The 26,499-nt window shown below is 44.1% G+C and overlaps 1 protein-coding gene across 1 annotated transcript in view; it reads left to right on the top strand.

Annotated features, from left to right (window-relative positions):
* SLC7A11 (solute carrier family 7 member 11) overlaps positions 1-26,499 on the top strand; it is a 366,962-nt gene that overhangs the window by 259,770 nt on the left and 80,693 nt on the right. Inside the window, exons 7-9 of the mRNA XM_073572101.1 lie at positions 10,215-10,338; positions 14,504-14,607; positions 25,069-25,165. Coding sequence (XP_073428202.1) covers positions 10,215-10,338; positions 14,504-14,607; positions 25,069-25,165 — 325 coding nt within the window. The remainder of the gene's footprint in view (positions 1-10,214; positions 10,339-14,503; positions 14,608-25,068; positions 25,166-26,499) is intronic.

Here is a 26,499-nt window from a genome sequence, read left to right as displayed (position 1 = left end):
AGAAGCCCGCCAGTTGGTAGTTAGGTTGTCCATTGTTTAGTTAGTGCCGGACAGGCAAGGATTTGTTTTATGTTTTATTTCCTTTTGCATTGCTTTCACAGTTAATAAACCTGACCCAGGGTCAGTTACACCCGAATCCCAGCTCTGCGCCTGAGTTTCATGCTGAATGCACGTGACCTTTGACCCCAGCAAAGGCGACCCCAGAGTGTTTTATCACATTGTGGTGGAGAACGCGGGCATCACATTGCAAGCATGAGCATGGAGGACGTGGTGAAAGCGCTGGTACAGTCCACCGCCGTCCAGCAAGAAGCTAATCGGGGGATGATGGCCCAGCTGAAGGAGTTGGTGGACATGACAGCTACCGATCGTTCGCTTCTCCAGCAGGTGGCGCAGCGCCTGGCAAGCCTACAGGAGGTTAATCTGGAAGCCGAGTCGAGAGTGATTCACGTGAGTCGGTACTGGCAGAAGATGACGACCGAAGATGACGTCGAGGCATACCTGACCACGTTTGAACGGACGGCGGTGCGAGAAAAATGGCCGAAGGCACTATGGGCCGGCCTGATTGCCCTGTTTCTTTCCGGTGAGGCCCAAAAGGCGTATTATGACTTGGAACCTGAAGCTGCGCAGGACTTTGACAAATTGAAATCCGAGATCTTGGCCCGGCTGGGAGTGACGACCGCTGTCCGTGCACAAAGAGTGCATCAATGGACTTATCAGCCGGATAAACCACCGCGGTCCCAGATGTTCGACCTGATCCACGTGATGAAGAAGTGGCTACAACCCGAGGTGTTGACAGCGCCAGAGATAATCCAGAGAGTCGTCATGGACAAGTACCTGAGAGCTCTACCGCCAGCCCTGAGGAAGTGGGTAAGCCATGGAAATCCTACGACGGCAGATCAACTGGTGGATCTGGTTGAACGTTACTCCGTGGCGGAAGGACTCCGAGACGACGCTACCCCACCTCGTTCTTCATCGTCTCCACGTGGAACCGGTAAGACTGTTCCAGGGAGTAGGGGAGATGGAAAAATCCCTAAGACAGTGGGGGAGGAAAACGGGACTGCCCGCACTGCGAGGCCGAGAGTAACGAACTATGGTCTAAGCAAGGGGCCCGTTAGGTGTTTCCGCTGCCAAGAGATGGGACATATTGCTGCGAACTGTCCGGTCACTACTGAACCCATGCAGTGCGACGTCACAGACTCTAAAAACCGCATGTCTATGGTTGCACGGGTAGTGAGTGTGAATGCCGGTCAAAAGGATGTGGAAAAACACTTGTGTGATTTAACTGTTGATGGCAAAAATGTGGTGGCATTGTTAGACTCGGGAAGTGTGGTGACTCTGGTGAAGGCCAGTCTGGTGTCAGCCCCGACTGGACCATCAGACAAATTTTCTGTAACGTGTGTGCATGGAGACACCTGTTCGCACCTCACCATGGTCATATGCATTACTACTTCCTATGGGTCTGTGCAACATAAAGTGGGACTCGTCCCGGCGTTATTGCATGATGTTATCCTGGGCTGGGATTTTCCCCACTTCTGGCAATTGTGGGAGAATCAGTTGATACCCCAGGGTAATAGTGTACATGATTCTTCTCCCAGGGCGCGTGTGGGTCCCGAACCCCTGGAAGAGGTCTCCCCGGAAGACTCTGGGGAAGAGTCTGCGGGAAATGACCTGCAGTTCCCGTTTTCAGTCATGGCGGGTGATACGGAGGAGACCGGGGAAGAGGAGGAGGCCGACAGCCATCCACCTCCCCGTTTGCCGGATTTAGAAGTTCAGAAAGATGACTTCCAAAGCGAGCAAATAAAGGATCCTACCCTTTCTCAGGCTAGGACAAATGTAAAAGTGATAAATGGGGTACCCGTAGAACCTGGCTCTAGGCTGGCATATCCTTACATGGTTCTGGAGAATGATTTACTCTATCAGATAGAGAAAAAGGGGGAAGATACAGTGCAACTATTAGTCGTGCCAAAACCCTACCGGCAGCAGGTGCTGGACCTGGCCCACGGACATGTGATGGGAGGTCACCTGGGAGTCCAGAAAACCACCAAAAGGATATTACACTATTTTGTTTGGCCAGGCATGCATCACGATATTCGTGTATATTGTGAGTCTTGTCCTGACTGCCAAGCCTCTGCACCTAAGCCCCGGTTTTGTAGCCCTTTGGTACCCCTACCTATTATTGAAGTCCCGTTTGAGAGGATTGGGATGGATTTAGTTGGGCCCCTTCCACGGTCTGCACGTGGACACCAACATATCCTGGTCATCTTGGATTATGCCACTCGTTACCCAGAGGCCATCCCTTTGTGTAACACGGCCACCAAGACGATTGCCAAGGAACTGGTGCATGTGTTTAGTCGGGTCGGTATACCGAAACAGATACTCACCGACCAGGGGACCCCCTTTATGTCCAGGGTAATGAAGGAGCTCTGCCGGTTGTTACAAATCGAACCATTACGCACATCCGTGTATCACCCTCAAACAGACGGGTTGGTCGAACGGTTCAATAAAACTCTGAAGCAGATGCTGAGAAAGGTGATAGACAAGGATGGGAAGAACTGGGACTATTTACTTCCGTATTTGCTTTTTGCCATCAGGGAAGTACCCCAGTCTTCCACGGGATTCTCGCCTTTCGAGTTATTGTACGCCCGACGTCCTCGCGGACTATTAGATGTTGCAAAAGAAACCTGGGAGGGTCAGGTCGCTCCGTTTAAAACAGTGATAGATCACGTCACACAAATGCAGGAGCGTATTGCGGCTGTTATGCCTATCGTCAAAGAACACATGATACAGGCCCAAGGAGCCCAAAAAAGAATCTATGATAGGGGCGCCAAGATCCGTACGTTTGGACCCGGAGATAGGGTGTTGATCCTGGTCCCCACGGTGGACAGTAAGTTCCTGGCAAAGTGGCAGGGCCCCTTTGAGATCAAGGAAAGAGTTGGTGAAGTAAATTACAAAGTTTACCAGGCAGGTAAATGGAAACCTGAACAGATTTATCATGTAAATCTGATAAAGCCCTGGAAGGATCAGTCTGCCTTGTCAGCGGAGCTGGCCCGTCCCGTCTGCTCACATACCGTACCGGAGGTACAGGTTGCAGAGACTCTCTCGGAGCGGCAAAAGAATGAGGTCAGGCAGTTTTTACTTCACAACCAAAAGTTTTTCTCAGAAAAACCCGGGCAGACTACGCTAATGAAACATGACATCATAACGGAACCTGGTGTCACTGTTCACGTGAAACCCTACAGAATTCCGGAAGCGCGCAGTGAAGCCGTTTCCTGAGAAGTGAAGGCAATGTTAGAGTTAGGTGTCATTGAGGAATCGCACAGTGCTTGGTCCAGCCCGATTGTGTTAATTCCTAAACCGGACGGCACAATCCGGTTCTGCAATGACTTCAGGAAACTGAATGCGGTCTCAAAATTTGATGCCTACCCTATGCCCCGGGTCGACGAGTTAATAGATCGGTTAGGTAAAGCCCGATATATTACGACCCTAGACCTAACAAAGGGGTATTGGCAGATCCCTCTGGCGGAGGCTGCCAGAGAAAAGACGGCATTTGCTACGCCGGAAGGTCTATTTCAGTATGTGTATATGCCGTTTGGACTGCACGGAGCACCGGCGAACTTCAAGAGACTGATGGATCGAGTCCTGAGGCCACATAGGCAGTACGCTTCGGCCTATTTGGACGACATTGTCATTTACAGCTTGGACTGGGAGACTCATCTCCAGAAAGTACAAGCTGTGATTGACGACCTGTGGGAGGCAGGTCTAACCGCGAACCCCAAGAAATGTCACGTCGGGCTAGAAGAAGCCCGGTATTTGGGGTATGTAATTGGGAGGGGTGTTGTTAAACCCCAGGTTGATAAGATTCAGGCGGTTCAGGACTGGCCACAACCTGTCAACAAGAAGCAGGTGCAAGCCTTCCTGGGGATCGCCGGCTATTATCTCCGGTTCATACCCAATTTTGCAGCCATCGCTACCCCCCTGACGGATCTTACAAAAGGGAAAGACTCCGTCATGATTAAATGGAGTTTAGCGGCTGAAGAAGCCTTCCATGGCCTAAAACGGGCACTTTGCTCTCAGCCCGTACTGGTGACTCCGGACTTCCGCAGCGAGTTTGTGGTACAAACGGATGCCTCTGATACCGGTATCGGGGCCGTACTCTCACAAGTGAGGGACGGAGTGGAACACCCAGTCCTCTATCTCAGCAGGAAGCTGAATAAACACGAGCAAAGGTATGCAGTCGTGGAAAAAGAGTGCCTAGCCATTAAGTGGGCTCTAGAGGCCCTCAAATATTACCTGGTGGGCCGAAAGTTCAGGCTGATCACTGACCATGCCCCTCTCAAGTGGATGCACTTGAACAAGGAACGGAATAGCCGGGTGACCCGGTGGTTCCTTGCCCTGCAGGCCTACACTTTTACGGTGGAGCACCACCCAGGGGTACAGATGGGGAATGCAGATGCCCTGTCCCGAGTGCACTGTTTGGCGGGTGTCATTGCTCAACCAGAGTGGTCTGAGCAGAGGGGGGGGATATGTGAGAATCATGTGGGAATAGTGGATGAGGGCAGGTATATCTCGCCCAGATTCCTTTCCTATGTGGCCTAGTCTGGTCAGTATCGCACCTGCTTACTAATGGATAATGGGAGGTGGATATAAAAGGATGCCAGGTGGTTGTGTGAGTGTCTCAGCCTGGGAACACAGAGAGCCTGTCTGTGTGAGAGACACACGTGAGTGGAAGCAGTGCCCACTGCAACTGTGGTATGGCTGGACGAGAGAAGCCCGCCAGTTGGTAGTTAGTTTGTCCATTGTTTAGTTAGTGCTGGACAGGCAAGGATTTGTTTTATGTTTTATTTCCTTTTGCATTGCTTTTACCGTTAATAAACCTGACCAAGGGTCAGTTACACCCGAATCCCAGCTCTGCGCCTGAGTTTCATGCTGAATGCACGTGACCTTTGACACCAGCAAAGGCGACCCCGGAGTGTTTTATCACATAGCGCTATCATATTCTACAGCACTTTACATACATTATATTATAGTGGGGTGCTGACTAGCGCAAGCCTTGTCATGATGGAGTTTTAACTGGGAAAGTAAGCCCAAAGTTGGACTCTGTGATTGCATTGGGAGACAAGAATAGTAAAAGGTGGATGTTGCAGATTTGCCTAATTCGTATTAGCAATTTCAGCCTAGTCTACAGCTTCACTGTCTACCATTGTCACACTGGTCTACGCTCTGTGTGGAGTGAAAACGCTTCAGTCAGAACTCAGGTCTGTGTAGTAGTAATGGACAGAGACGCTCAGGGAAAACTGTAATGTACTTATTGGAACGGCATCTATTTACCTAATTTTATCTATCTTTAACTCTATCTTTATCTCTATCTATCTATCTATCCCATGTCTATCTATTATATTAGCACATCTTTAACATATAAAAATTAGTAATTTCTTGAATGCATTTTATTCCAGTACGTCACATGGATTGCACATGGATGGTACACGCATACACATGGACCTTCCTTGCCTGATAATATCAGTTCTCAGCTGTCTGCTTTACCTTTGCTAGTTACAAAGGGTTTTTTCACTTATTTATTTGGTAAATACAAAGCTGTACAATAAACTCCACATGCAAGGCACTACTGTAAAAGGTGCAATTTTATAATGAGCTGTGGGGTTGTGATATTATATACCTGATGGATATCTATCTATCCATAGACTTTTATTGGCCCTTGTCATCCATGCTGCCAATAAAAAATTAACATGTGTACATGTGGGTCACACGGACACACAGTCCATGTGAAAACTCGGACATGTGAGCAGCCCTTAGGTTATAAAAGATATACATGTGGATACGTGCCTCCTGTACATGTACAAATGGATGCCACATGTGCAAGAGACATGTACTTTTGAAGGAGGCCTAAAGCAGCTTATGTTGCCATTTATTATATATTGTCCAGTGCCTTTGTTCTTTTTTTTATAGTGGTTGGTGAGTTAGAAGATGATATAGCAACATTTGCCACTTTGTAACTGTCACATGGTTGGCCTGCTGGACTCTGTCAACTACTTATATTCTGCAGTCACTATTTGCTGTGGCATGTAAGGGGTCAGGACCGTTGCTGGCACTGGCCTTGATCTTTGCAGCTGCAGCAGCATGCCAGTTGTATGTTACAATTGACAGCTGCTTCATTACTAAGCCATAATAGTACGGCGTTTCATGGAGTCACCCAGCCGAACATTAAATAGTTTATGATGAGACCAGAAGGAGTTAGTGAAATTCTGTGTATTATTTCTAATAGGTCCAGGAGCTTTCTGCTACCTCCCTGAAAACATTATTATTAGCCCATCTTCACCATACTGTTGGTGTTTTGCATCATTATCACACACTCAAATGTGAGTTTCCCCACTGAATGTTAAGTAGTATGTCAGCTATAAACCTCCCAAATAAAGCTAATTTTTCAAATTAGAAATGTATGGCATATAGAGCAGCTGGGACATTACAGGAATAAACCCCTCTTTGTCTATATTCCATGGCTGGATTGAAATACTACATAAATATTGTACTTCAGATAGAATCATAGAATCATAGAATAGTAGAGATAGAAGGGACCTCCTGGGCCATCTGGTCCAACCCCCTGCTCAAAGCAGGATTCGCTAAATCATCCCAGTCAGATGTCTGTCCAGCCTCTGTTTGAAGACTTCCATTGAAGGAGAACTCACCACTTCTCGTGGCAGCCTGTTCCACTCATTGATGACTCTAACTGTCAAAAAGTTTTTTCTAATATCTAATGTCTCCTCCCATTCAGTTTCATCCCATTGCTTCTAGTCTTTCCTTGTGCAAATGAGAATAAAGATGATCCTTCCACAATGTGACAGCCCTTGAGATATAATGATAACTTTTTTGATAGTATTGTTATTCTTTGCCGACATTTATATTAATTTGCAGAGAAATCCCACATCTGCTGCTAGCTGAAGCTTTCCATATTAGCAGGGGTTACTTTTACCTGTCAGTATACAGGACAAAAGCACAGCTGGCAAAAGACTTTATACTTCGAAAATGGCATTTGATTATTGTCTTCAGATTCCTATTTTCATAGGAAGTGATTGTTGATAAGTAGCCAGCAAAACGGTCGTTCTTCCTCAGGGTGCGTATAGCTGGCAGCCAGGAAAGGTAAATCAGGTTTCCATGTAATAGCAAAGGTCATCAGCGTAACAGCGTTCTGTACTGTATCTGCCTTAATGGCTTCACATTTACCGATTTTATTCTTTGTGTTTTCAGCACTTCTGTTAAAAAAGACATTAATAAAAATATAAAGTTATTTAGCACAAAAGCATTATTAAGCTCATCTCGACTAACAAGAACAATTTCTTTCAGGGTAGGTTTGACGAGGGGGAAAACATGGCATCAGCATTATAAAAGTCTTAGAAGTGTCCTGAAGAACTTCCTTCCTTTGAGTTACTTTTATATGGGGGGGTCATTTTAAAATTTTACTTTCTCTTTTATTCCATTTTAAAACTTTAAGGATACAAAATGCGCACACGGATAAAACACACATAACACAAACAAATATGCAAGTGTGATGTACAGTTTTGCCTCAAATCCCCCTCCAAATAATAATTCAGCTGTGAAACAAAATACAGGGCCTGTTCACATGCTGCATTTTTACAACATTTTTTTTTTCCTCCCATTTGTCAAGGTTAAAAAAAAAATGCTGCACTTTTCAGCATTTATTGTCATGTCTGGAATCTGATGCACATGTTGCTTATTCTTTCCTTTCAGATTTAAACCATCAATATGCAAATATTCCGTGGGTGCACATACCCATGTATGTATGTCAAATGTCTTTGTCAGTTAAAGAAGCACTCCTCCACCCCTCAAAGTTTTTTTCCTCTTAATATATTCATCATATTATACAGCACTGTGTACTTACAATTGCTCCTTTTGCGTTTGTACCTAGATAATTATTCTCTTTTCTCTGCTCCATGGAGAAATAGGAAGTCTCTTGTCCCTGCATCATTCCCTTCTTCAACTCCTAACCCAACTGCTCCACTCCTCCCCCCGTCAGGGACTTTTGCAGAAACTTAAGACTCATGCAGGAAAAATTGATCTCCTGTTTCTACATAGAGCTTAGAATGATTCAGTTAGTCAGTTTTTAATCAAGTGATTTCATACACATAATGGAAAAGAGAAGAATTAACTGAGTAGAAAGGCAAAATGAGCAATTGTAAGTACACAGTGATGATTGAAATATTTAAAGAAGATACAAATTTTGATGGGAGAAGTGCTTGTTTAATGTAAAATCCCTCTTCCCTATCAGTCTCACACTGAAATGAGTCCAGGAAAATGAGATCTAGATAGATGGTAGCTGAGAAATAATGATTTACATTTGAGATATAGTTTTGGCTGCCATGTGACATTAAGGATATGAACTAGTGACCACTGAATGACATTTTATGATTACCAATAATGCCTTTGAAAGGTCATAGAGAAAACTTTCTTGACTTGTTGAGCTTCCGCTGCTATTTGGGAAAAGAAAGAAAATCAACAAAAAGAAAATTACCTCTGATTACGATAATACTTCATTAAAGGTTCATTGTATTTTCATTACTTAAGATAATTAATTATCTTAGAAATGTTCATAATAATTGATTTAATCTTAGCTTGCTTTATTATTAAAATATATTTATATGAACTGTGACCTTCATTAGTTTAATTATTTTTATATAATAAAGGAGGTAATAACATGATTATCTAAAAGAGTAATGGTACAGTCATAAAAGATATTAAATAAATTCAGAATATCATGTTCGAGCTCCATCGATCTGAATTTTGAGTGGTAACAATCAAAATGTAAGCTAATAGAAAAAAAAATTCTTAAGAGAGTGAGTGAATTGTGTGTAATAGGTTTTCGTCCATAAATGATGTTTCTTCGACAAAATGTTTCCAGGTTGTATAACTGTAATGGCCAAAGTAGCCTAAAATGCCTATAGCTGCATTTGCGTAATGATGGATCACCAGTCGATTTCTCATTTGAAAGGAATCTATCAACAGGTTTTTGAGAGCTCCATAAACTAAGGGCAGAGACCATGATTCCACTGATGTATCACTTATTAGGCTGTGTTTTTCTGTTTAACTGTTTAAATACAATCAGTGTTTTATCTGCAGGAGATTATCACTATAGGACTAGGTGTCTCATGCATCCTAGTCCAACCACTCCCCAGCACAGATTAGCAGTTCTCTGTCACTATACAATGTACATAAAAAGCCTTGGTGCTGGCGGATTTATACATAGTCCAACAACTGAACTCTGCTAGATCTGCAGCAAATAAAACTGTGACTCTATTATCTCTGTCTCCACATCATGGTGCTGTCATATTACATAGTAAAAGCCTTCTGACAGATTCCCTTTAATGGTTGTCCAACCTTCAATCTAGTGTGTATGACCTCCTTAACAAGCCTAATTGGTGTGACCACAGATGATAATATATATAGCACCGAGAACAGGACACCCATGACAGGCTGCACCCATGAAGCAAGAAGAAATTATAAAATTTAGGGCCCTGCCACACACAGCAAAATCACATCAACGATCTCTCCAGCAATCTCGCTGTGTGTAACATCCATCAGCGACCGCCACCCCGCCGGGTATCGCTGATCGTGCAGGATCGTCCTGGGCCATTTTTTGATCATTGGTCTCCCGCTGGCCAGCACACATCGCTGTGTGTGGCAGTGGGAGACCAATGATCAGCGACGCTGCACGCTGGTATCTAGGGTAAACAGCAGGTAACTAAGAGCCGCGCGGCTCTTGGATACCCACTCTTTACCCTAGATACCAGCTTGCTCGCTGGTCCTGATCGCTGGTGAGTCTGTCTAACTATGTCCCAGTGATCCCATCCATGTCAGATCGTTGGTGGGATCACTGGGACATCGTTGTGTGTAACTGGGCCTTTAGTCTCCCAGTTATCGGTAACGTTGTTTGGATAAAGAATGAAATGCTGATAGGTAGAAAAGAATAGTAATGCTGTGCATAGAGTAAGAGAGTGAGTCAGGTTAGTAATGGGGTAGCGTTTGTTGAAAATAGGTTTTCATTTACAGATAACAGGAGCAAAGGACCACCTTCAGTAGCTCTTAGCTAAAAACTCGTTCTAGGGAGCATAACATATCTTGAGTATAGATTTAGCATTTATATATAAATCAGAATGTAACGCAATCTTTCTTGTTTTCTTCATCAGGAACATACCTCTTGCAATATGCATATCAATGGTGATTGTAACAGTTGGATACGTCTTAACCAATGTGGCCTACTACACCGCCATTACAGCAGAAGAGCTGGTCCTTTCCAATGCAGTTGCAGTGGTAAGATACTATTTGGTGTATTCTAGGGACTTTAAAGGGAATCTGTCACCCTTCTTTTCCCCTATTAGCTGCCGGCATAGACATCGGGGGCTTATCTGCAGCATTCTGTAATGCTGTAGATAAGCCTCCAATGTAACCTGAAAGAGAAGAAAAACACGTTATATTATACTCACGGAGGTGGGCAGTCCGGTCCGATGGGTGTCGCCGTCCCGTCCGGCGCCTCCCTTCTTCATGCGATGACGTCCTCTTCTCCCATCCTGTAATGGCGCAGGCGCACTGCTCTGCCCTGTTGAGGGCAGAGCAGAGTCCTGCAGTGCGCAGGCGTCGGGAGAGGTCTGGCGCCTGCACACTGCAGAATCCTGCTCTGCCCTCAACAGGGCAGAGCAATCCGCCGGGGCGCCGGAGCCATTTCAGGACGGGAGAAGAGGACGTCACCGCATGAAGAAGGGAGGCGCTGGACCGGACTGCAACACCCATCCAACCGGACCGCCCACCTCCGTGAGTATAATACAACGTGTTTTTCTTCTCTTTCAGGTTACATCGGAGGCTTATCTACAGCATTACAGAATGCTGTAGATAAGCCCCCAATGTCTATGCCGGCAGCTAATAGGGGAAAAAAAGGGTGACAGATTCCCTTTAAGTCTTAACAGTTCAGACTTTTACAATAAAGGGCAGAACTGAGCAGAGCTTTTGCTACGAACACTTACGGGGTTAGTAGTCAATCTCTGTACAGTCTCTGGTAATGTTATTTCTTTACTGGTTTTGAATTTAAATATAAATGTTAATAGATAAACAGATCTACAGTCTTCTTGCACTTGCCCACACCTTTATGCTACTCTAGTGTCCCGCTCTTTTTATTGGATAATTAAGGCAATTTTGTCACATCCACAACACCATAGAAACTCAAATGGCAGCTCTTGAATGTGACCTGTCAAGAAATCTATTTGTTTGAATATAGACTTTTAGATTTTATTGAAAAGTTTGGTTATTTTTAGCCAAAAACAGAAGTGGGTCCCCACGATACATCTCTATTCTCTTCTATCCACTTCTGTGTTTCAGAATGAGTTTTAAACAGGTTGTCTGGTACTTTTAAATTTATGGCCTATGCGTAGGATAAATATATGAAAAACTTGGCACTCAAAGAGATTACATCAAGCAACAAAATATTTATTCATGCAATTCAGAAAATAAATCCTGAATATTATTTAACGTTTTGGCTCCCAATCCAGAATTTCATCAGATTGGTGTGGATTGCCGTGATAGTTGGAGCTGATAGAAATGTATAGCTCTGTGGTTGCTGTGACCAATGTCACCTGTTGAATGTCGCTGTCACAGACATTCAACAGACGATGTTGGTCACCGCAAACACAGCTGAAACGTTAAAAAATATTTAATATTTATTTTCTGGATTGCATCAATAAATATTTCTTTTTTTTACATTATCTCTTTGAGTGTCGCTTTTTTTCACATGTTTATCTACATGGACTGGAACTAGTGATGAGCGAGTATACTCGCTGCTCGGGTCTCCCCAAGCATGCGCAGGTGGTCTCCGAGTGTTTTGGTGTGCTCAGAGATTTAGTTTTCATCCCCTCAGCTGCATGATTTGTGACTGCTAGACAGCTTGAATACATGTGTGGAATGGCTGTTTGTTAGGGAATACCCACATGTTTTCAGCCTGTCTACAAGTCGCAAATCATGCAGCTGAGACGGCGAAAAATAAATCTCCGAGCACGACAAAATACTCAGAGATCACCCGAGTAACGATCCTACTTGAGTAACAACTTATCAACATGTAGAGACGTATGTTACTACTTACTATCCTTAGGATAGGGCATCAATGTCAAATTGATAGGGGTACCACATCTAGCAACCACAACAATCAGCTGTTCCCGCAGCAGTGGTGGCCTGTCTTATAATCTGTACTCCCATTTCCCATGCCTTGACATTAATTACAAAAAATCTCCATGACTCGACATAAGGGAGGGAAACAAAGATTCCCTTGGGTAGATCTTTGATTGAAAAAAAAGTTTAATTACTCTTTAAAAGATCTTCATTTTCAGCAGCACATTGCCTGTGCTGCCGAGAACAGTTCCATTCCGTGCACACAGAATGATCTATTACTGATTGTTAGGCACATAGTAACATAGTAACATAGTTTTGAAGGCTGAAGGAAGACCTTATGTCCATCTAGTTCAGCCTATTTTTAGTGCAGCTGTTCTGCATTGTTGATCCTGGGGAAGGCAAAAAACCCACAGAGTAAAAGCCAATTTTCTCCATAGGGAAAAAAAATTCCTTCCCCTAAGCTGGGTCAACCATCTACCTATAATATTCTGTTATTCATAACCTTCTATACTGTTACTCACAAGAAAAGCATCCATTCCTTTCTTAAATTCATTCAGTGAGTTGGCCATCACCACTTCCTCAGGAAGAGAATTCCAGAGCCTCACTGCTCTTACCGTGAAGAACCCTCTTCTATGCTAGTGCAAAAATTGTCTTTCCTCCAAACGAAGAGAATGCCCCCTTGTTCTTGTCACAGTCCTTGGTACAAACAGTTCATTGGAGAGATCTCTGTATTGCCCTCTGATATACTTGTACATATATATTAAGTCTCCCCTAAGTCTTCTTTTTTTCTAGAGTAAATAGACCTAATTTTGATAACCTTTCTGGGTATTGTCGTGAACCAACTTCATTTATCATTTTAGTAGCCCGCCTTTGAACCCTTTCAAGTTCAGTGATGTCTTTCTTGAGCACCGGCATCCAAAATGGCACACAATACTCCAAGTGTGGTCTGACGAGTGATTTGTACAGAGGGAGAATTATGTTTTCATCTCGTGTCCCCAGACCTCTTCTAATGCATCCCATGACCCTATTTGCTTTGGTGGCAGCTGCCTGACACTGGGCACTCCAATTTAGCTTCTTATTGACAAAGATGCCTAAGTCTTTTCCATGTTTGATTTTCCCAGCAATTTCCCATTTAGTAAGTAGTTAAACCTCATATGCCATTTTTCAGCCCAATTCTCCAATTTACTCAAATCTGTCTGTAGTTGCAAACTGTCCTCCTTTGTGTTAACTACCTTACATAGTTTTGTATCATCTGCAAATACTGATATTTTACTGTGTAAGCCATCCACTAGATCATTAATCAATATATTAAATAGTAGGGGGCCCAATACAGAATCCTGTGGTACCCCACTAGTAACCCTGGCTCAATCTGAGTATGCACCATTAATAACCACTCTTTGTTTTCTATCACTAAGCCAGCTACCTACCCATCTACACACAATTTCCCCTAGCCCAAGCTTTCTCATCTTACTTACCAATCTTTTCGTAAATGTGGTCTTTCTGTCTAAACAGGTTATTAGATGACTATGAAACAGCAAACAGTGACTATGTTGATTAGTGCCACAAGTTAGGTGTTATAAACACACTTTTAGAGGACCACTTCCATATACCATATGACATGCCAATGAGCTGTGAATTTCACTATAGTAATGCATTTCGAGATTTTTTTTCTGGGAAAAAAGGAAGCAATTCTAAAATGCTGCTAAGTATCACTTAGCAAAACATGACCTTTACATTTTAAATAGAAACACAGAATTATTTATCATGACAAAACCCTCTGCTATACATAGAAACATAGAAATAGTATAACTAAATTACATAGTGATTATATTTCAGAGGCCGGTCCATAACCTCCTTCACACAACTACACACATTGCATGGGAAAAGGGCAGATTACAAAGGCTCCAGACAATTATACAATGTTAAACTAGATACAGATAATTGAATTTGAATGTTTATTTTACTTTACAAAACATTTCCGGATACCTTTTGCTTCATATAAAAACATCAAATGTCTCATCTATCTTAATTTAGGTCACCATTGCAATTACTGTAAAGCTGACCTCAACTTAATAAATGAATCCCAAATACTTCAGCTCTATGACATGTGCTGCCAATAAGGATATTGGTCAAATATATGAGTAGACTAATCAAAATAGGCCTAACTGAGTAGAGTCATATTGATCTTTCTGTTGGACTCAGGAAGGTACTAGGTATACAGGACTTGGAGCTCAACTCAAATCTAAACCATACAGCTAGTTTGTCAAGAGTCCACTAGTAGAATAAATTTTAAAAAATTAAAAATTTCCGCAATTCTTTTCAGACCTATGCAGAACGTCTCCTGGGAAACATTTCTCTGGCAGTTCCCATATTTGTTGCTTTATCTTGCTTTGGTTCAATGAATGGGGGAGTTTTTGCTGTTTCCAGGTAAGAAATATTAGAAATGCTAACTAGTATTATTCACAATGGGGATTTTTACTAACCTAAATGTTATGGATTTATGGATAAATTTACCTAAAAATCTTGGTGTGCATGCCATATGCTAGACTCATTACTTGCTTTAGCTCTTCACTAGACATTTTTGAAAAGTATTTGCAAAATGGAACCCGGGTTTAGTGAGAGTTGTGCCTTAAAATGTTCCAAATTGTACCTATAGGTTTGAACAAAATATTGCACTAAATTAAATTGATTGCGTAATCTTTATTCTTCAGGAGTGCAGCACTCCTCAACATCTCAGTATCCTGCTTTCCAGGTGCACTACACTCTTGATGATTCATAGTACAGACCAGCAACATGGCTGCACCTCTAGTCTGAACCATGCAATCTCCCATGTTCAGCATCAGAGGAGCACAATGACCCTAGAAATGGCAAGATCTAGTGATTTGGCCAACTTCAGAGCCTGGCTTGCGAGTTGTATACTGAACAGCTTGCAGGAGTCTGCTTCTTGTCTATGAAATTGCCCACCTCTTAAGAGACTAAAGAGATGGCTGGTAACCTGTATGAATTAAAAATCCCTTCATCATGAGAAGATTTTTTAATTCAAAATAAATTTCAAATTTACTTGTTTTTGAGAGAATTTTACATTTTTACCTATTTAAGAAACAGAGACAACCACTTGAACACCTATTTTCACTTTCCTTGCCAGGCTAAATTTTACAATTCTGACCAGTGTCACTTTATGTGGTAATAACTCTGGAACTGTTAGGAGTCAGGTTCCTGCGTCTGCTCTGCAGGAATCCAGACCCTTACATTTTGCAGTCTCTTGCTCTTTATCTACCGCAGAGGAGATTGCCATGCAGCTAATCTCTCCAGGAGCTAAGTCCCTCTGTCCTCCTACTGAGCATGCTCATGAGACTGTTTCCCATTGGAAATCGGGAGTCATGTGCTCAGGTCCTGCTCCAGATCTCATTGGTCCATCTTGGAGATCTGGAAGCTTACGGAACGTCCCGGCTGCTATAAAAAGCGGGCATGGCCGTTCCGCCATGCGCTAGTATAGACTATATTGCTATGTGTGAATGGTGACGGATGTATGATTCTGGTGACTGACTTATTATGAAACCCCTTCCCTCCGATATTACGCATGTAGTTAGGGAATTAGTTCAGTAGTCTGCGCCAGTCTGTGGCAAGCCTTAGGCCACTGTGCACACCGCACCTCTGTGCTAGCATTCAACATAGCGCCTGCTTGTAGCTGTGTCGTCCAGCGGCAGTGTCCTGCGCCGCGCTGCAGTTGCAGCCCTTCTGGGCGTTCGCAGTAGCGACGCCGCACACACGATAGGTCTAGACGGACGCAGCCCCTCTGTCTTAGTTCCTGCTCCTGTGACCTTATACCGTGTGTGCATTTACCTGAGGCCTGTGACTCTAACAGGCTCAGCCTTTTTGTATGTTTTTGTTGCGGCACCTCTGTGTGTGAACAGAGCCCGCTCTGCGCACTTCAGGTGAAGTTGAACCAGTGCGCATTATATCGCCATATTGCTCGTCTGCCATTACTCAGCAGGGGTTGTAACACCTACTGCATGGTGGACCCCGAGCAGCGAACGCACTTTATTATTATTTTTATTTAGTGCGTTCCGCCGTTCCTAACATTATACTAGCGCGCCAGGATCTGGCTAGTGATGGCAGATCAGCAGCAACTCCTTCAGTGCATTTGCCAGCTAGAGGGCCGGCTGGCTACTCTTGAGAGTGTTATCGCAGCGGTGAAGTCTTCGGAGGCTGCTGTACAGGCGATCGCAGAGGCGGTTTCTCGTATGACCACGTCCTCCCACATGCCAACAGTTACCCGCCTCCCCTCCCGATACATTTTCTGGCGATTGCGCCTCCTGTAGGGGTTTCACCAGCCAGTGCTCTATCCAGCTGGAGTTACTGGCTGTGCGATTCCCTGCGGAGCGGGCCAAGGTGGGGTTTATTGTTTCCCTTCTGTCGGGCAAGGCGTTGGAGTGGGCTATGCCACTATGGGAGCGTGGTGACCCAGAGATTCGGACGGCTGCTCAGTTTTTAACAGCTATTAAGCAGTTCTTCCTGGGACCATGGGTCACGCATGACACCTCTCTAGAGCTACTGGCTTTGACTCAGGGATCCCTCTCGGTTAGTCAGTATGCCGTTCGTTTTCGGACACTGGCTTCCGAGCTGGAGTGGTCTGACAAAGCCCTCATCCCTGTGTTTTGGAGAGGTTTAGCTGAGCATGTTAAGGATGCTCTTTCTACCAGAGAGGTTGCTGCAAGTCTGGAGGAGCTGATTGCCATTGCCACCCGTATTGATCTCCATTTTTTGGAGCGCGGGCAGGAGCGTGCTCAATCCAGACAGAAGGTTACTCTGGCTCCCAACCTCTTTGAACCTCTGGAACCACCCGAGCCAGAGTGTTCACTACCAGAGCCCATGGAGGTGTCTCACGGCACGTCTGACACGAAGTACCACTTGCTGCTGCCACTGTCAGCACTCTGTTCACCAGGATAACGGGGCCCTGCAATGGCCAAACTCTGTGTCGCCGGGCAAGACCTTTGTCCCCCATCACCTGAGGCCGAAGGTCCTCGAGTGGGCACACACGTCCAGGGCGGGTGGTCACTGTGGCTACATGCAGACCACAAAACTCCTGGCAGGGTTGTATTGGTGGCCGCAAAGGGCTCGGGACATTAAGAAATATATTCAGGCATGTGCCTCGTGTGCTTGGGTAAGCATCCTTTAACAGAGAGTGGAGACCTTCGCCGACACCCCGCGGCGTCCCACTTCAACTTATGCTCCAGGCGGTTTTGCCGCTCCCATTGTCTCCCACGTGTCCCTTCTTAAACCTGGAGATCTTGCCGCCTCTGATACCTTCCACGTGTCCCGGTTATCCATGTCACCTACCGGGACATCAAACTTGCCTTCGGACGAGTCTGAGGCCTATGCCTCTGATGAGCACAGGGTGGTGGATTGGAAGGCTCAGAGAGGAGGGGGCCATAGGAGGGGGGTAATGTTAGGAGTCACGTTACTGCGTCTGCTCTGCAGGAATCCAGACCCTTACATTCTGCAGTCTCTTGCCCTTTATCTACCGCAGAGGACATTGCCTTGCAGCTAATCTCTCCAGGGGCTAAGTCCCTCTGTACTCCTACTGAGCATGCTCATGAGACGGTTTCCCATTGGAGATCGGGAGTCATGTGCTCAGGTCCTGCTCCAGATCTCATTGGTCCATCTCAGAGATCTGGAAGCTTCCGGAAGGTCCCGGCTGCTATAAAAAGCGTACATGGCCTGTTATGAATGAGTCACCGTAGGAGGCAAAAACAAAAATGCTAGCTAAGTCCAGAAAACCAGAGAAGTTGGCAGCTATCGGATTGCAGACCCCTGAACCTATCAACAACAACTAGCAGTAGCCATGGGGGGTTCCTACGATGCCCTAGACCCCTCGATCACAGACGGAGAACTGCCTAGCCTAAAGACAGAAAGGGAAATCTAAACTGCCCCAGAGCAGACCCCAAAGCAATAGGCAGCCCCCAACAAATAATGACGGTGAAGCAAGAAGAAAAAACAACACTAACACAGATAGAAAGATAGACTGAGCAAATGATGGGGCCCAAGCTAACTAGACAGGATGGGAAAGTTGCTGTCTGCAATCCGTGAAAAACCCTATGGAAATAAGAGCCAACAGACTGACAGGGAAAAAGACTGTGTCAGTACTCAGGTATTTTCTGAAGACAGAGCAACCGACAAAAAAGGAATTCAGCTCACCCCAGCAGGGAATGGCGGAATCCAGAATAGCAAGGCAAACTAAAACCAAAACACAAATGCAAAAAGGCAAAGCAGAAAACTTAGCTTTTGAGGAGCAGGAATCAGACTGGTCTCCTAGAATTCCACAGAGAAATCACCAGCAAGGAGGAAGGGCGTCGGCTGCCTTATATCCAGTCAGAGATCCCCGTCGCCCAGTCATCCTCTCCCAGCTCAGGTGCTTGGTAATCAGCCTCACTACCTTCCTTCACCAGAAGAGGGAGTTCATCAGACCTCAAAGGTGAAGGGGAAAATGAACTCATAACAATGGCCGTTCCGCCATACTATACTGCAGACCGCAGACTATACTGCTATGTGTGAATGGTGACGGATGTATTATTCTGGTGACTGACTTATTATGAAACCCCTTCCCTCTGATATTACGCATGTTGTTATGGAATTAGTTCAGTAGTCTGCGCCAGTCTGTGGCAAGCCTTAGGCCACTGTGCCACCGTACCTCTGCGCTAACGTCCAACATAGCGCCTGCTTTGTAGCTGTGTCATCCTGCGGCAGTGTCCTGCGCCGGGCTGCAGTTGCAGCCCTTCTTGATGTTCACAGTAGCGACGCCGCACACACGGTAGGTCTAGACGAACGCAGCCCCTCTGTCTTAGATCCTGCTCCTGTGACCTTATACCGTCTGTGCATTTACCTGAGGCATGTGACTCTAACAGGCTCAGCCTTTTTGTCTTTTTGTTGCGGCACCTCTGTGTGTGAACAGAGCCCGCTCTGCGCACTTCGGGTGAAGCTGAACCAGTGCGCATTATATCACCATATTGCTTGTCTGCCATTACTTAGCACCGGTTGTAACACCTACCGCACGGTGGACCCCGAGCGGCAAACGCATTTTATTATTTTTATTTAGTGCGTTCCGCCGTTCCTAACAGGAACAATTCAATGAATCCCAGAGATTCTGAGATTCAAAAGTAACTCAATTTTAAAAACTGCACCCATACTAGTGCTTAAAGCCCCATTAAAGAAGTCTATTAACCCTTCAGGTGCTTCACAGGAATTAAAGGAATGTGGAAGGAAAAAATGAAAATTTTTGTCTTTCCCACAAAATGTTGATTTAACCCCAAATTTTGCATTTACAAAAGGGTTGCAGGATAAAATCGACCATATAAATTGTACAGTTTCTCCTGAGTATGCCAATATCCCATATGTGGTGGAACAGTAGTGGTTGTGGGAACGGCAGCGTTCGTATGGGAATGAGCACCATTTGACTTTGGATTTTAAAATTGGCTGGAATTTAGAGCGGACACCATGTCATGTTTGAAGACCTTCAATGTTCCTAAACAGTGGAAACCCCCACAAATGACCCCATTTTGGAAACTACTCTGCTCATGAAATTTATGTAGATGTGTGGTGAACACCTTTAACCTGCAGGTGGTTCACAGACTTTCATAACATTGAGTTGTGAAAATGAAAAAAATGCATTTTTTCCTGCAAACTAACCATCTAATAGAATTGATCTAGGGGTAAAGTGTGCATTTTTAGCCCCGTATAATATTATATTGTGTAAATGGAAATGGTAAATGGAAATTTACCATTTAATCCACTAAAATGTTGATGTGGCCAAAAATTTTCAATTAACAAATGGGATAATAGAAGAAAATGAACAATATAGTTTGTTGCACAATTTCTCCTGAATGCGTCAATACCCAATATTTTGTCAAAAAACTACTTTTGAGGCACAGTGGAAAACTCAGAAGGGCCAAAGCACCATATTGGAGTTCAAATTTTGCTGGAATGGCTTTAGGGTGCCATGTCACATTAGCAGATCCCTAGGGTGCCAGAACAGTAGAATCTCTCAATATGTGATTCCTTTTTTCAAACTACACCCCCGATGAATTAATCTAGAGGCACAGTGAGCATGTTTACACCACATATTCCTTACAGAATTATATACCTTTGGGTGGTCAGGCAAAAATAATTATGTTTTACCAGTAAAATATTAATTTAGCTCAAAGCATATAATTTTTTTTAAGGGCTAATAGCATGGACCTCACAGTTTGTTGTGCAATTTCTCATGAGTGCAAAAATACCCTACATTTAATTGTGAAACGTTTTCAAGCACAGTGGAATGCTCAGACGAGAGAGAGTACCATATAATAGAGTACATTTTGTTGATATGGTTTGCAGGTAGCTAACCAATTGAAGAGTCCTTAAAGGGAAGGTGCCATCCAAAAAAATTTTTTTCAGCAATTGAAAAAATATAAAGAATTAATGTTTACATTTTCTTAAAGAATATTATCATTTGTTTTTAATTTTGCAAAATATGAAAAATAATTTTAAAAAGTTTGGCATTTCCACTTGTTGACACTAGGGGGAGCAGCTACTGAAATCTGGCACAAAAACCTATGACATCTAGGAACACAGTGAGCAGCCATTTTGATGGGGCCTGCAAAGTTACTGACTGTCTTTGCATGTAAACTCTGGATCAGAACGGCCATCAATCAGCCTGATCCAGACTTTGCAGGCAAAGACCCCATTCCCCTCCTCAGATCCTGTCCTGGCGATGTGTGAAAGCGAGGCGACAGGCGCAGTCCGGGGTGACGCTGGGAAGCAGGATGGGGGAAATGTAGCCATACAGTAATGATAAAAATGAGACCCCTCTTTTCAGCTGCCCACCAGCCCTCCCCTGGCTGCACCTATTACCCCTGAACCCGTGTGCAGGGGCTCAGCCAGAACCACCCTAGTATGGGTCCCCTTTTAGCAGATAATACTGCCATAGTGTTCTCACATAATACCGCCATATAGTTCATACCACCATGTAGATCACACATAAAACCAGCAGGGTGACAGCAGCACAGAGTATTTCAGGAGAGCAGTATCACACGGGATAGGATTAGAAACACGGCTCAGCAGACAGCATCACACAAGAGAGGATTAGATACACGGCTCAGCAGTCAGTATTACACAGGAGAGGATTAGATGCACGGCTCAGCAGTCAGGATCACACAGGAAAGGATTAGATACACGGCTCAGCAGTCAGGATCACACAGGAGAGGATTAGATACACAGCTCAGCAGGCAGTATCACACAGGATAGGATTAGATACACGGCTCAGCAGTCAGTATCAGACAGGATAGGATTAGATACACAGCTCAGCAGACAGTATCACACAGGAGAGGATTAGATACACGGCTCAGCAGTCAGGATCACACAGGAAAGGATTAGATACACGGCTCAGCAGTCAGGATCACACAGGAGAGGATTAGATACACAGCTCAGCAGGCAGTATCACACAGGATAGGATTAGATACACGGCTCAGCAGTCAGTATGACACAGGATAGGATTAGATACACGGCTCAGCAGACAGTATCACACAGGAGAGGATTAGATACACGGCTCAGCAGTCAGGATCACACAGGAAAGGATTAGATACACGGCTCAGCAGTCAGGATCACACAGGAGAGGATTAGATACACAGCTCAGCAGGCAGTATCACACAAGACAGTATTAGAGATATGCCCACACTGGTGAAACTTCCAGCCCCCCCATACACTAGACTATGGGCTGTATATGTCACTGTCCACAGACAGCCATAAAAGCTGTCATAAAAGGGAAGGTGTCAGATTACCGGAGATCACTGGGGCTGTGAGTGAGGAGGCGGAGACAGAGCAGGAAGCACAGGGCCGAGCCTGGAGTAAGCAGGACAGAGGAGCATAGAGGAAAGTCACCCGCACTCACCACTCTCCATCCTCCAGCTCCAGTGAGCGCTTCTCTCCTCTGCTGACCACCTTCTCCATATCTACAGCCTCTCCTCACAACACAGGACCTGTTATGCCACAAGTGGTCCTGTGATAGAGGCTAAGTGGAGCTCAGCAGATAGCACTGGGCTACAGTAAAATGGCGCCCAGCCACACCTACAGCAGTGAATGGTGCAGCCCACAGGGGCGTGCCCAGTTCTCTGCTAATGAGGCTGCAATGTGGGGTCGGGAGCCGACCGCAGTCTTCTATGTGCATGGACGGCCATATTTGCAGACTGTATGAGTCCTCCACAGATCTGCAAATCAAGATGGCAGCACCCAGTGGCTACATTAAAACATTATTACAAACAAACCATAAATCCTAGTTAGTACAACATTTGCTGAAACAACATGTTTTGTTACTTACTATTTTTTTGCAAATTATATAAAATTGCGGCACCTTCCCTTTAAGGTGCTAGAATAGCAGAACACCCCAGAAGTGACCCAATTTGACAAAAAAACATCAATTAAGTTAATCATCTAAGGATACTTTGATCATATTGACACGTGTCTCTCAGAACTTTATACCATAGGGCAGTGAAGAAAAAATAATTACATTTTTACTACAATAATTTTGTTTATCCCCAAATTATACATTTTCACATGGAGAAATGGATAAAAAAGGCACAAAAATTTGTCACATGCTGAATGTGGCAATACACCACATGTGGCTGCACAATATTGCTTAGCCATACAGTGAGACTCGGGAGAGACAGAGCACTATTTGATTCTTGGAGAACAAATTATCACAGAATAGCTTGCAGACTATGTATGCAGAGCACTTATCTGCCAGAAAGGCAGAATCCCCTCTCATGTTACACCATTTTGGAAATTATACCCATCTAGAAATTTATCTACAGGTATAGTAATGGTTTTGAGTCCATGGGTGTTATCCAGAAACAAGCAGCAGTGGATGGCACCAAGTGATATTGCAAATCTACCAGTATAGTGGTCAGTGTATTTTAGTTCCCAGTGCATTGCAGTGCACATACATTATGCTCAGATGGTGCTTCTGGAGACACACAGCCGTAAATTAAATGGGCTCTAATCGCTACAGAAGTGCCAAACATGTGGATGCTAAATGTGGTTTAGGTGCACTGTGTGGCTTAGAAGGAAGGTGGACATTTTAATTTGGGTAGAGCAGAATTTACTGGATTTCTTTTGGAGGGTAAGGAGCTATAGCGCTTTTCCAGAGTTTATTTACTACCAGTAAAGTGGAAGCCCCCTATATTTCCGATAACAGATGATGGACCTGAATGGGGACTTTTTTTTTTTTGAGGATTGAGTTGAAGCTTTAATTGTGAACATTTTACATAACGTTTGGGATAACATGTATCCGGTGCTCTAGGGTGAGCTTTTCCAATGGGATTTCCATCTAAATCTCCAAGTGACGTAATTCAGATGAAACTCCTGAGGGGTCCTATTCACTATAATGAGACAGCAGAGTTACTCTGGAGTTCGTCTGGCCTCTGTTCAGTGGTGTCCTTTTCAGGGGTGTACCATACTGTGGCTGACAGCTCTTTTATATATGCTCAAAAAGATGGACACAGCCAGATTATTGGCCAGATGTCATCCGCTGTTTCTCCAGTTGCCTCATTATAGCGAGTCTTCCTCTGGAGGTTTTGTCTGAGTTACGTATTTCAGAGTCTAAAGGGGGCTTCACACATAGCGATATCGCTAGCAATATTGCTAAAGCGTCACCGATTTTGTGAAGCAGCAACGATATTGCTAGCAATATCGCTACATGTGACACTTGCCTCTGACCAGCTCCCCCGCTGGCTATCGCTGATCGCGCGAGAACGTACTGGGCCGTTTCTCGGCGGCGGCTTCCTGCTGGCGCCGACCAGTGACGTGTGGACGTGGGCGGAGGACTTCATCATCGCTGCGTATGACAGGTAAGTAACGACTGCTGCTGCGTCGCTGCATCGCTGCTGAGATCTGCCTGTTTGGCATCTTACTAGCGACCATTTAGCGATGCACCAGCAATCCTGACCGGGTTGTATCGTTGTCGGGATCTCTGGTGCATCGCTAAATGTAACGGGACCCTTACAGTGAAACCCCGGCTAGCGCTCAGAGAAAATAGTGCAGGATAAATGTGAGACACGACTTACTGCAGTTTTTGGGAAGCTAACTGAACAAGTCAACAGCAGGTCAATAAATGTTTTTGTTTTATTTTTTATGTAATTTACTGTATGGTATAAGTGGCTGTCAGGCTGAGTGGCTTGGCAAAAAGTGAATATACCAGGACTCATGAACCGTCTCACTCTTTAGACTGAATTCACCATAAAATATTAATTTGCCTATTAGAATTTTATATCCATTCTGTCATGGATTTTCAAAGGACATGCAACAGTCTCATGAGGTCTAAGAGATCTATTTAAGGTGTATTCAGTTTGTATTGTGAAATCCGATAAGATCTCAGGATAAGGCTAGGTTCACATTACGTTTAACTAGCCTGTTCAACGCATAGCGTTGGTTATGCTATACCCGCTAGCGCAGATGATTCATCTGTGCTAGCGGTGATGGAGCCTCAGACGCTGCAGCCCGCGTCCGAGGCTCCATCGCTGAATGACGGCACATCGTGAACGCATGCGGATTTATGGCTTGCGTCGCGATGCCCCAGACAATGGAGGGCAATGGCAGCGTTAACGCACTGCGTTACACCGCGTTATGCCGCAGTGTAATGCAGTCTGTCTAAAGGACTGCCTAAACGCAGTGTGACCCCGGCCTAAGAAGGAGCCAAACGATAATTAGCAGTTGCTTCACATAAGCAATCATTTAGACCTATGTCATCTACAAATTAAATATTGGAAGCATAATTAAATTATTTAAATGTACATGTAAAAACATAAAATGGCTTAACTACTGTAATGTTATTTGTAATATTTGTATCTTTTTAATTAGGATGTTCTACGTTGCCTCTCGAGAAGGTCACCTTCCAGAGATCCTTTCTATGATTCATGTACACAAGCATACTCCTTTGCCAGCTGTCATTGTTTTGGTAAGCTATGAACATCTTTGATGGCTTTTACTTACAGCATTTTTAACAATGATTATTTATTGTTGGCTTTTGCTGGTAATTCATACATTTTATATCCTCTAAAATGCACGTCTTTGAGGGCAATAGATTTTTTGTCAATGTTTTGTAACTGCCACCAGTATAGACTAGTTTGTTCTGTTCATTCGCTAGATTTAGGGAAAATACATTATCGGAATGTACATATATAGCGTAGAAATGTTTTTATAGTGGATTCTTGGCACATATTCTGTGCTGTTTACTTGATGTTACAAGCATATTTAAAATAAGAAAACATAGTGATCATCAAAACAAAATGACATATGTCATATATCCAAGTGTTTACTGAAAAAGTTTATATTAACTACTTGCAGACCACTCATAGGCTTTAAAAGTCCAGGCAGCCCTTTTTCTACGCCAGTGCAGTAATGCTCTAAAATATCACTGCATAGTAGAGCAGAGAGCAGGTGGGCTCTCCAAAGACAATGCAAGGATTTTTTTCACCAACTCTGCCTTTCCAGTTGCTGTGTAAACAGTACTGATCAAGTGCTTTGTACAACGCATATAGGTAGCGCTAACAGTACTTCATCCTCCTGACCAAGCAATCATATGGGCTGGGTGTAGGGAGGAAACAGGAGCTGCTGGTTCCTTAGAGAATCAGACTTCTCTGCAATGCAGTCAGGATACTGCATTACCTCTGTAACCGAGGCTTATATATCAGCTCCAAGTACAGGGGAAATCAAATTAAAAAAAGGATTTAAATAATGAAATGTCCTCCAAAGTTCTTTCATGGGAATCACAATATGTGAAATAAATAAAAATAAATAACAATAATTAAAAAACAAGTAAAAAAATAAGTCATTGCCAATCTAAATCATTGTAGAAGCCCCGCACACATAAAAAAGTGTCTGATATATAAAACATGCCGACACCTGGAAGGCCTGCATCAGCCCTGATGCCTTAAGTCCCACAGGCACCTGGAGTGCATTTCTGTGCCCATATACTTCATACTCCACAGGTCCCATAGAGCATCTAGTGTTACACGACATGACCCTTTTCCTCACAGCTTTTGCTTGAAAAAGGCAACTAACGCCGAAACATTGCAAGAAAATATCTATTTATCCCAGGGTCTTTTTTTCACATGTTTTGTTATGTGGTGGTAATTTGCCTCATTTTTGTTTAACGAGTAGTGAATAAACCTATCTTATGAGCGCCAAAGTTTTTGCATTATTACTTGGCCTTTTTCTTCAGAGCACCATAACTTGAAAGCAGTTAGCACCCCTTATATATCTAAATATATATAAATTGCCATATAAAAC

The sequence above is a fragment of the Dendrobates tinctorius genome, unplaced genomic scaffold (assembly GCF_039654945.1).
Source record: "Dendrobates tinctorius isolate UK_male_01 unplaced genomic scaffold, ASM3965494v1 ptg000030l, whole genome shotgun sequence".
In the NCBI taxonomy this organism is placed as follows: Eukaryota; Metazoa; Chordata; class Amphibia; order Anura; family Dendrobatidae; genus Dendrobates; species Dendrobates tinctorius.
This window is presented reverse-complemented; position numbering and strand designations above follow the sequence as displayed.